This window comes from Ylistrum balloti, unplaced genomic scaffold (assembly GCF_031769215.1).
Source record: "Ylistrum balloti isolate Yb309-2 unplaced genomic scaffold, AGI_CSIRO_Ybal_v1 Utg370830, whole genome shotgun sequence".
Taxonomy (NCBI): domain Eukaryota; kingdom Metazoa; phylum Mollusca; class Bivalvia; order Pectinida; family Pectinidae; genus Ylistrum; species Ylistrum balloti.
In genome coordinates, this window is record NW_026782479.1 from 556,027 (window position 1) to 567,796 (window position 11,770).

An 11,770-nucleotide genomic window follows, 5' to 3' on the forward strand; every position below is an offset into this window, starting at 1 on the left:
AGGTAGACCTGACGAAATCAGGTGAGTTGACGACACTTCAACTATAATAGGTAGTAATGACAAATAGCCATGTCTCCATCGGGGTTCGAACTAGCGACCCTTCGGTCTATAGCGGACACTCTACCACTCGACTGAAGGGAAATTCCCGCTACTTGGGTCTAGTAAGGTGACATCATACTCTAATACACGTATTCCCTTACGTGTCTGGGTTCGTTACGTTTATAACAGGTTTTATTTTTTATTCTTCTGATTTAGATCCGGGATATCGATTTAACTTTTGGTTGGTGAAGAAATAATCATTGAGTTCACATTGTAATATGAATCGCCGTTATCAAGGAAAGCATAACGACATTAACACTGTATTGTTATTTTTACGACCAATTAAAATAGGATTTTATATCTTTACAATATCACAATACACGTAATTATAACAACAATTTGCATGAATATGTTTATATTCGAAAAATCTCAGTTCTCTTCCGATATGTTAAAATGTTCCCCATTTCAATCTTCACCTGAATCAATCTGTGACAAGACGATGATTATATAAACATTTTTCTTTTTCTGATAAAAAAATGTAAAATTGATGGCCAAATATAATTTAAAATCTTAAAACAATCGGATACCATATATTTAATGCGTTATGCATATACCATATCAAGTTTTTACCTTAATTAGAATGGGGGAGCATATCAGTTTTCTTGAAACGAAACGCTCTTGAAACTGTACAAAAATACGAGGACAATTAGACAATATTTAGAATTAGACGGATCAAAATCCTTTTAACATCATTAAGACTCCTGTCTTAGTAAGACTGCCCCGGTCTCTTTTAGAGAGTAAGTTGCCTAGAAGCATATCTGCAAAGGTGTGTTATATGTTTTTCAAATTCGATTATAGAAGAAAACGCATGCGCAGCTACACTTAAAACAAGCGACCATCATATCGCACTGATCATATATTGTGTACAGTTAAACAGTCTTATCCAAAACTCTCGCTTAACTGGAGAACACCACATATTGGTCAGCTTGGGGAGTGTGTCGTGGTCAAGCGAATTCTGTTAATATTGCTTCACGTGCTGCATTAGTGACGTAATACTGAAATGTCATATATCATAGGATATCGGGTAGTTAAAGAGTCTGGTTAAACAGTGTACATTACGTCGCAAATATTCATTTATCTATTGAATATTCGTTTACAAAATATCTGGATAGATGCTTGTCAGCGGTTCTCTCTATCCACACTTCCGACCTCGATATTTCTCTTTTTCACATCCGTGTCATTTCAATGTTATGCGCTTTGCCCGATCAGTAAGTCTGTTATCAGATTCACTTTACCGTGTAGGATACTCCTACAGAGACCAGTGTGTAGATATTTGTTTCCACGTTTTGTCTCAATCCCCCCACCCCCCACCCCCCACCCCCATTTGTTTGGTTTTGAGTCTGAAATAAGATTTGGATGGTATGTCGGTATTATATGTGTTATTTATACCACAATGTACGAGTTATAAGATATCAGCGTCAGTGAAAATTATCGTAGATAGTACGGCCTCTGTCGACACTTGCATTGTGGCAGAATTCCTTTCGTCAAAAAGAATGGAATTTGTCTTTAGACCTCAAAGGAAAATTGGAATAGATACTGATATTCTGTATCAGTGTTCATTACAAACGATAACATTTGATGAAAACATGATAAAAGTCAGAGAAAGTCATCGGATATTTTATCAATTGGACCTTCAAATCATTATGTTAAGAAAAGACTAAAACCGATTTCGATACCATTCTCCTCAAATATCACTGTTAGTTAAAAACCTCCCCTGCATCAGGCTCTGCCTTTCCCTTTATTACATATACGGTCCTATGCCTGTTCGGCTAAATTCACATATGGCATTAACAGTGAACTTACAATGTATGGCTGCACAATCTATCAAAGACATAATGATGCTGTCACAAAGTAAAATCACTGCCAAATCCTGAAAACCATTTCCTGAATAGGAATTATCTCCCTTGGACCGAGAAACATCGCGTACTACCTAATAGGATGCAATCATTTTATATATTGCCAATAGAAAATAAACAAGTGAATATTGTTGAGAACAACCTTAGCAACATCTTTTACAGTGACTGATACAAAACGAGGGCGGAAATGTGTCAAAGATAAGACGATGTAATTAGAATTAATCAGAAAGTTTGCGAGTTTGATATGTGTTTGCTAAAATCCGTAAGTATGTAGGTCTAACAACAACCAAAGTCTAAAAACTAATCACGTAAACGTTTCCGGACCTGATTGACTTGAAAGACAGGAAAAGATTTTACCACTTACTAATTCGAAAACGGATTTTCAACTTTGGGAACAAATGACACCAATTAAACAGTGGGTGACGATTTGTTCAGTTCACATTTTGTGTGTTTTAAAGCTGCAGATAGCATATAGGTTTGGAAAAGTAGTAAACCTTTCTTAAATTGTGGGCGAATGAGTCCGATATATAGTGTTTTAACGTTATCGAAACAAACTAATATATCTTGTTCTTGTCGTTTTTAGATTCAAAATGGAGAACGACGTGGTTTTGGATATCAGCGACCAACAGAAACCTCAGACATTGATGGACAAATTTCGAGATCATTACAACGATCAAGCAGTTGACAATCGAGTCAAATTGTCTGCTCCAAGGTGGGTGAGGGGTTTGTTGATATTTCAGACCCCTACACAGCTGTTTATGTTTCATTATTACATAATTCCCTATCTGTTTGAAGACTACGACGACTGGACACAGTATTACCTCAAAGTTCTCGTCACGTTTACCGCGATACAGTGTGTAGTCAACTACATATGTACAATTCTTTATGATACAAGCATGTCTAACACTAAAGATCGACCCGATATACAAGGACTGAGCGACCGATGGGAGAACCCGCCCGACCATTTTGTGTCGCTTCTCAATCATAACGGATGTGCTATTCCAATACCTGAATCGGAGGAGGTGGACGATTCCGGATTTTTATGGAAATATTGTGAAATCTGTAAAATCTACCAGCCGCCTCGTACTCATCACTGCAATTTGTGCAAAGTGTGTATTCTTAAGCGTGATCACCATTGCTACATGGTTGGGAAATGTATCGGATTTAAAAACCAGAGATATTTTGTTGTGTTAACATTTTATGTTGCAGCCGTTGGCTTAGTAAGTGGTTGTTTTCAATTTAAATACCTACAAGTGTTTTATTATCCGTACAGCTACGCCTGGACAGATTTCATTCCTCCGATTGCGTTGTACCGCTGGCTGTTCGGAACGGTTGACGCCATGTCCTTACACGTGTGTGTTATGATTCTACACGTGTATCTGGAGTTCATGTTTGGTGTGATAGGATTCTTTTATTTCAATTCACAAATCGCCATAATTGCGAAAGGAAAAACGCTATATGAATTGACGAAATCTGTACCTGTCCGGAACTTCAATAGTATTAATCGTAATTTCCGTTCTGTTTTTGGCGATTTCTGGGTTTTAAACTTCCTTTTTCCAATGCAGGTAATATTTCGACAGAGAGACGACGGTAAGACTTGGGAAGGAATCAAAGTTGATCATAATGCTAATCTGCAAGGAAAAACCAACTGACTTAATAACAAACTTAAGATCAGTAATTCTTATATAGTTCTGTTGCTAAATTGAAATTCTTAAGCATGATGTCGCCATTTCTATACATACTTGTACAAATATTGAACGCTATGTTTAAGATAATCCAATAAGTTTTAAATTTCGAAGTTGTAACTTTGGAATGTGATAGTTTCTGTGATGTTGACATACAACTATATGAATGAACATTAAAGTTAAAACATATTTAGCTCATGACTTTATTGTTGATATTTTTTCGATGTTGATTTTTCATGGGAGGTAACTCTTCATCTTCTCATTCCTTTAATTACTTCACAAAATTATCATTATTATTATTATTGTGACAATCGTACTGGCCCGTCAACACATAAAAAGGTCATCAGGGTCATCAACCGGTGGAAGACACAGCGACCCGAAAGGAAATAACATCAAACGAACTAAAAGCTAAAAGTAAAAATCTTAGATGATTAAACTATCACAAAAGATCAAAATAACATTTCATGTCCTATAATACAGACCAACATCTTTCATATAACCTAGAATTTTATAAATCTCGACAGTTTCAAAAAGTTTTTAAACTCGTAACGTTGCGATAAAAAAAACACTTTTCGAGTAGAAAGAAAGGTCAAAATGTGTAACGGTGAATGGGTCATCACATCCTATGCAGCAGCCTTTCAACATATATGAACGCGTAAGGTATGTATGGCCGAAGACGGGCAAGGGCAACTTTGTCTCGGTGGTTGTCTCTATAGCATGGAGACCATTCACCGATTATAGGTTTTAAGGAATGTAATTTGTTGTTTTTGTATTGATTCCATTCCTCCTGCCAGCTGTTAAAATTGTTTGATAGATAGTTTAAAATCAGTAAAATGAAGTTTAAAAACCAACAGGTGGCAGCGATAAATCTGCCTTTGCGGCATGATCTGCTTTTTCATTGCCTGGTATTCCCATGTGCCTAGGAAGCAAGCAAAAACAAGACGAAAGTTTAAGGCAAGCTCGAGATATAGTATTAATGTATAACGAAGGAAAATATTGGTGATATTTCTATTGCTATAACTTTGTAAAAGTGAGTCTGAACAACTCTCTTTACTTTCTTTGTTTGAATATATTCAAAGGCGAGGTAGCCAACATCCATAGGTTTCATTTTGTGTAACCGTGGCCGTAACAACCTTATCATTATCATTTGAACCGTCAGTAGATAAATGTTGATATTTTGCAACTTATTGCAATTTCGATAAGGTTGAACGGAAGGTGTAACTGTCTGTGTCTGATTTAACCCTTTCATGAAGTGAAAAGTCAACTTTAGGTGAATACAAGAGCCAGAGTGAAATTTCCATCGTTCCAAGTGACTGAATTTGGTCTATTTCAATATTTATGTTTTGTAAAAGAGCGGAAATTCGATTACCGAATGGTGCAATGGCCTTTGTTTTTTTTAAACAAAGTTTTATATTTTTGATCAAATACAAGTGAACAGGCAGGATTTGACTTTAACTGAATTGTGTATTACAAAGCCAATTTATTTCGCGGCGGCTATACAGTAATGATTTGTTAGCCTCTACATAGAGGCTTGCTATATGTGTGGTCTTAAAAGCTCCGAGAGCGAGCTTCAGACCCTGATGATGAATAATAATTTCAGATATGAAGGTCTAGCAGATCCATACGCAATGGAACCGTGGTCTAATTTTGATCAAATAAAATCTCTATAAAGTCTTAACAGAACTTTACTTTCAACTCTCCTTGCTCAACAACCGAATGGGTACACCACAATGAGAGAGATTTGAATCGTCGTGTTTCCGCACTTGACAAACATGCTTACAAATAGTTTTTGATTGTGAAAATTTAAATCCATTTTCATCTGCCCAAATATGAAATCTATTTAAACATGTTTGAACTTGTCTTTCAATGGTATACATATGCTTAGATCGATAGCATATAATGAAGTCATTGACATAGAGAGCGCCCTCCACTGGAGGGGATAATGTTTTGACAATATTGTTAATTTTAAGTCCAAAAAGTTTTACAGAGAGCATGCTGCTTATGGTACACCCATTTTCTGTTGATGAACATCGAAAAGGGTCGTTCCATTCTGAACTTGAAATACTCTATCTGATAGAAAATTTGAAATAGAATTTGGTAGACAACCTCTGATACCTATATCAAGCATATCTTTCATTATGCCGTATTTCCACGTTGTGTCGTAAGTGTTTGACATGGATGACGGATAAATATAGCTGGTCTGTCATTCCCGAGGTCTCGCTGTGAGTGGTGGATGTTCTAGGACCCTGTAACACTTGTATATATATTAGTGGGCTTACATTCGGTGGCAGCGGCGGGCTTTAGGCTTTACTGATCATAGTGTAAGTAATTTTGTCCGAGAATTGCTCGACTCCACTCAGAATATTTTATATATATTTCCAAAGACTCTAGGTATCAAAAGATGGTGTTCATCCAAACGCACCACCATCGATGTTGATTTTCAATAGTTTTGAAGATACCCAGTTTTTATTCCGTGCCATAATTTCATCAAGTCCTACCCGGTGCAGGACTCATAGACACTGACATAATTGATACGTGTCGCAACCGACATCATAGTGCCGTTTTGGGTTCATATGCATTTCATAAGTCACGGGACATGATTTAGGAACAACATTTAAACATCGTCATCGAATTTCGAAACGTGCATTCTCTAAATGACATTTATGTTATACCAAATTTACATAGAGAGAAAGAGCATAGCCTAAACCATTCAAAATGCGTTGTACATCTGATAAGTTTTCGTTATTTTATTTTTAAAGGACGATTAAACCAAGAGATGAGACGGGTAAAGGGAATATTTGCATGAAAATGCGATATTTTTTTAATAAGATATTGTTGAAATTATTCAAATGAACACCAGAATTCAGATTGTTGGATGTATTCTACTAATGACAAAAAGTTTCATATCAATATAGGCTTCAAAGTCGCACTTTTGAAAAATCGGCATCGGTGGTAAAGTCAATCAATATAAATGGAACTTTTTATCTTCGTCTAAAAAACAGCCATAATCACAGCTCAGATGTCGTCAATCATAGAAATCTTCCGAAATTCGTTTTAAAAAGACACGGAATGCTATATTTGATACTAAAGATATGTTATGCATTAAAAGTGTACAACAAAACTGCTGTAAATTACTCTCGGAATTCCCACTACCATCAATTGAACTGCATCAACAGAGGGGACTTGCTGGGCTCTCGGATAGAAAATGACAACAGTTAACGTGTTGGTAATGATAGAAATCACACACCACATACCGCACACACTTATTTATGCGAAAGCAATTTTCAATGTTAACTGTGCATTTTATACCATCATAACGAAAATAACTTTTCAGATATAATCATACGACTATCGGCAACTCATTCAACATTACCGCTTCGTCAAATATCGTCACCGTTTACGAGTATGTAAAAATGTATATTTTGCATGAATATGTTAATGAGTAACTTTTCAGGGAGCAACATTGCCCCTTACGGACCTTTGAAATAAAAGGAAGGTACTTAACTATCCATTTCTATTCAATGCTGTGGGAGTATGGCCCTTTTTGTTTTATTAAGGGAAACACCTCTGAGGTAAAACTCTCAAGGATGCAAATTTTCATTGGATTAAAGAATATCTTTAATTCTTCAGGCAAGCATTGTCATCATCACCAGTTTTATCTGATCAATTCTAACAATTTGTCATGTACACAGATGCATTGGGATGGGGTGTTGGTGCAATTTTAACTCGACATGGTAGAAAACGCTTAGAGCAGGTGATCAGGAAAAAAAAGGAATGGGGGAACAAACGATAGGTCATAGCCCTTGGTTGCTATGACCCTACTGGTCGACAAGACATATGGTGTACTGAGCTGAGTGTGTATGACTTCAAAATAAAACACAGAGACGGGGCATCACTATTGTAATGCTGGTACGTTATCACGTATCCTGAAGTTTATATAGTGTGAAGGGGTCGATTATAATTAACAATTATACAACAGATGGAGAGTTCAATGACTCTGCCAGGTTCATGCTTGGTACTAATGCCTATCTTAACAAGAGGCCCAGAGGGCCTGTATCGCTCACCTGGATCTTTATGACCAACAGTACTATATCTGTGCATATTTTCCACGTTTAACATATTTGACGCCTGTGACCTTGACTATGGGTCAAGGTCATTTCTTTTTGCAAACGTTCTTGGTCTTTATTAAAGGAACATACTGGCAAATTATAATGATTCTAGGCTTTTCGATATTTCAGAAGAAATTGTTTAAACGTTTTAACACTTTTGACTCCTGTAACCTTGAAGATTGGTTAAGGCTATTTCTTTTAGCAAACTTTGTAGGGCACCATAAGAGGAACAGAGTAGCCTAATATAATGATTCTAGGCCTTCCGGTATTTGTTGAGAAATCGTTTAGAGGTTTTAACACATTTTAGTTCTGCGATCTTGAATATGGGTCAAGGTCATTTCCTTTTGCAAACTGTGTTGGGCTTCATCAAAGGAACCTTCTATCCATATATAATGATTCTAGGCCTCCCCGATTTTGGCAGAAATCGCTTAAAGGTTTTCACACATTTGACCTCTGTGACCTTGAATATGGGACAAAGTAATTTCTATTCGCAACCTTTGATGGACTTCATCAAAGGAACCTTCCAGCCAAATATAATGATTTTAGGCCTTCCGGTATTTTGGCAGAAGTCGTTTAAAGGTTTTAACACATTTGACATCTGTGACCTTCAATATGAGTCAAAGTCATTTATTTTTGCAAACTTTGTTGGGCTTCATCAAAGGTAACTTCCAGTCATATATAATGATTCTAGGCCTTCCGGTATTTTGGAAGAAGTCATTTAAATGTTTTAACACATTTGACCTTTGTGACCTTATATATGAGTCAAGGTTATTTTTTTTCGTAAACTTTGTCAGGCTTCATCAAAGGAACCTTCCAGCCATATATAATGATTCTAGGCCTTCCGGTATTTTGGAAGAAGTCGTTTACAGGTTTTAACACATGTGACCTCTGTGACCTTGAATACGGGTCAAGGTATTATTATTTTTGTATACTTTGTTGGGCTTCATCAAAGGAACCTTCCAGGCAAATATGATAACTCTAGACCTTTCGGTATTTCAGAAGAAGTTGTTTAAATGAAAAGTTGACGGACGCAGGACGGACGGACAACGGACGCCGCGGTATGGCATATAGGTGTGTTCTGATGATCAAACCACCGTCGATGACTGTCGCTGAGAAACTAGAAGTGCACTAAGGTATTGTGAAAAAATCTTATATATGACGGGTATAGCCCATGGCCTCCTGGTATTTCAGCCTAAAGACCATACAACCCAAGGCCCAAGTGGTTTGACCTTTACGTCTATGCGAGATCTTATATTATATTATTTGGTACTATATCATTAAACATATTTAATAAATAAAACAAAATGTGTAACTAGAAATTGTCATAGACAATTTTGACGGGCTTTCCACCTTTTTTGGCCTGTAATTAAAGACAATGCCTGCAATATATTGGCACTCTGTATGAAATCAAAGTACAAAAGGAGTCATCGATAGTAAGAGATCAAAGTACTGAGCGTACTGTATTTGAAAGTGGGTCAAGGTAATCCATATCAATAACATTTATGGATAATTATATTAACTTAATATGTATTAGATATCAAGTATATAGGTCTTCCCAAACTTGAGAAGAAGTTTCGTATACATTTAACCCCTAAGGAAAACCGGAAGTCTATTATGAAAGTTTGGCTTATTCCAATCAAAAGCGAGTCTCCGCAGAAGGCTATTGACCAAATCAAGTAATCGTTTTCCTCTTAAAAACTAAGAAAACGTCATTTAATGATATTAATATAATTGACCCCAGTGATCTAGAAAGTGGATCAAGGTCTTCCATATTAACAAACTTAATAGACAAGTACCTTAGCAATGTATGTGTGAACTATCGAACCTCTAGGCCTTTCCAAACTTGAGAAGTTTCTGGTAGTTTAGTACCATAAATTGCACTTTTTAACTTTGACCCCTACTGAAAACCGGATATTGACGTTTAACACAAAATGTCCTATAAGAAGTGCCATTTATTTTCAATTCTACATACCATATCCAAAGATGATTTCAGAATGTCACGTTATTATTGAGATATTGACGTTAGGGCAAAAATCAAATGTGGCGTCATGGCGGCCACTTTGTTTGAACATCACGTCAGAATTTACAGGGCACGTAACCAAATCTATTCCATAACAATTATACAAAATTTCATTGTAGGATCTTGGAGTAATTCTAGTTCAAACGTTTTGTCTGCACTTTAAATTCTGCATTGAACTGTAGGGGAAAAAAAATCGAAGTTTTTTTTTTTCTATTATAAGGTGACCTTGAACCCTTGGCGAGCTTTTTTGTATGAAAGAATTTCTATTAACACGTAGAAAAAAAAATAGATATGAAACTCCTCTACATAGATTATATTGTAGCAAATTTGTAGGACAAATATTTTTCGAGTAATTGCTGGTTTTAGAAATTTCTGGTAATTGGGTCATGGCGGCGATATTAGATTTTTGACCTACTTAAAAATGCGACATTAACAATTTCAGATGACTTCCATAACATACTATATAGGTTGCGTGCCTATCCCTTACCGTTTAAAAGATCATAAACCCACAAACTCGGAAGAAGAATAATGATAAGAAACATAACTAAAGCAATGTCATTTCATCTTTTGATGAGAAGTCCTAATTAGTAAAATGGAATTTAAAAAAAAGTTTTTCTACAATTATTACCAAATAACTTCTTCACACTCTCGCCACACTAATCAACGTTCAAATATTAAATATGTTTACTCTATTTCGTCCGGGAATCCAGAGTCAGGGGTTGCCAACAACCCTCCTTACCCCCGTCCCTTCCCTCCTCAATACGAGAACACTGTACAAGGCTTACTTGCCGAAGTATTTACTTATGAATTGCAACGTCTCCTCCTGCAAAGGTCGCATTTTGTTTAAAATACTACATCATGCACTAGATCATTTGTGCGTTTGAAAGAGTCAGTTTTGCAGAGCTTCCAAACGACTCGGAAGTTACTACAGAAATTTATGAGCTACTTATTCTGTAAGAAGCAAGCTATTGCAGGTATATCATAGGTAAGTTGCTGATGCGTGGCCCAAAACAATCAATAATTTATGATACAGTATAAATTTAAAGAAGGACTCGGTTACAGCATTTTAGATGCGCTTATATGTTAATAGTTATTAATGGTTAACTTGTAATAACAATGATAATATTTATTTTATGTAAGGTTTACACTTTGATCAACATACATTCAAATTTGATACTTTTTCAATAAAACATTACTAACCAGACTATTAAAAGTTATTTTCTCAATCACAATAGTTTCATACTCCTGTTTTACTAATAGCTTCAAACTTAGTGGTGAAGCGGGGACCGCTATCATAATGTACAGACGGTATAGAATTGTATATGTCAACATATAAGGGCAGTCATTATATCTTAAAATAGAATGTTACCCTACACTGACGGCCAATTAAACATTTACAGCACATCGTAATAATAGACTTCAGATGTACTAGTATCTTCAAATAATTGAACGTTGTCAAATATGCATGTCTATAGGTATGACACGACAATATTATACAATAAAAATTACCATACGATGACAGTCAATAAGTAACAGCTTTATCAGTAATATTGGACTTCAGGAAAACCGGTATCATCTGATTTTAGAACGTTACTGAATATATGCTGAAGTTACATCCAAAGCACTCTAACAGGACAACCCTCATCTCACTACCACACTAAAGCATACTTCCAAAACAGGACAACCCTCGCGGTCACATTGTACTGGCAACGGGTAAACCAATCATTACACAACCATAATGAACGTTAAGCAGGAAGTAATAACTACAAATATAGAAGACTGGTGTGTTTCGGCAACGGTACAGAATCCATAACTACCTCATAGGGCGGACGCTCAACTAATGGCACAAGTAAGACAGTGTCAGGGAAAATATTTGGAAAACAAATACGAAGGGGGCGGGGATGTAATGTAAAACCCAGCGTTTAGTTGCCTCTTGCAACGAGACGAAGGGGACAGGAGGTACAAAGCTTTCGCCCTTCGTGCAGAGAAGTGTGCTAACTA

The 11,770-nt window shown here is 36.2% G+C and overlaps 1 protein-coding gene across 1 annotated transcript; it reads left to right on the plus strand.

Annotated features, from left to right (window-relative positions):
- The first annotated feature begins 2,545 nt into the window (after nt 1–2,545).
- On the plus strand, nt 2,546–3,607 carry LOC132558839 (palmitoyltransferase ZDHHC15-like). The gene has a single exon (XM_060223452.1). The coding sequence runs from the start codon at nt 2,546–2,548 to the stop codon at nt 3,605–3,607; it is 1,062 nt and encodes a 353-aa protein (XP_060079435.1).
- Nucleotides 3,608–11,770: the final 8,163 nt, after the last annotated feature.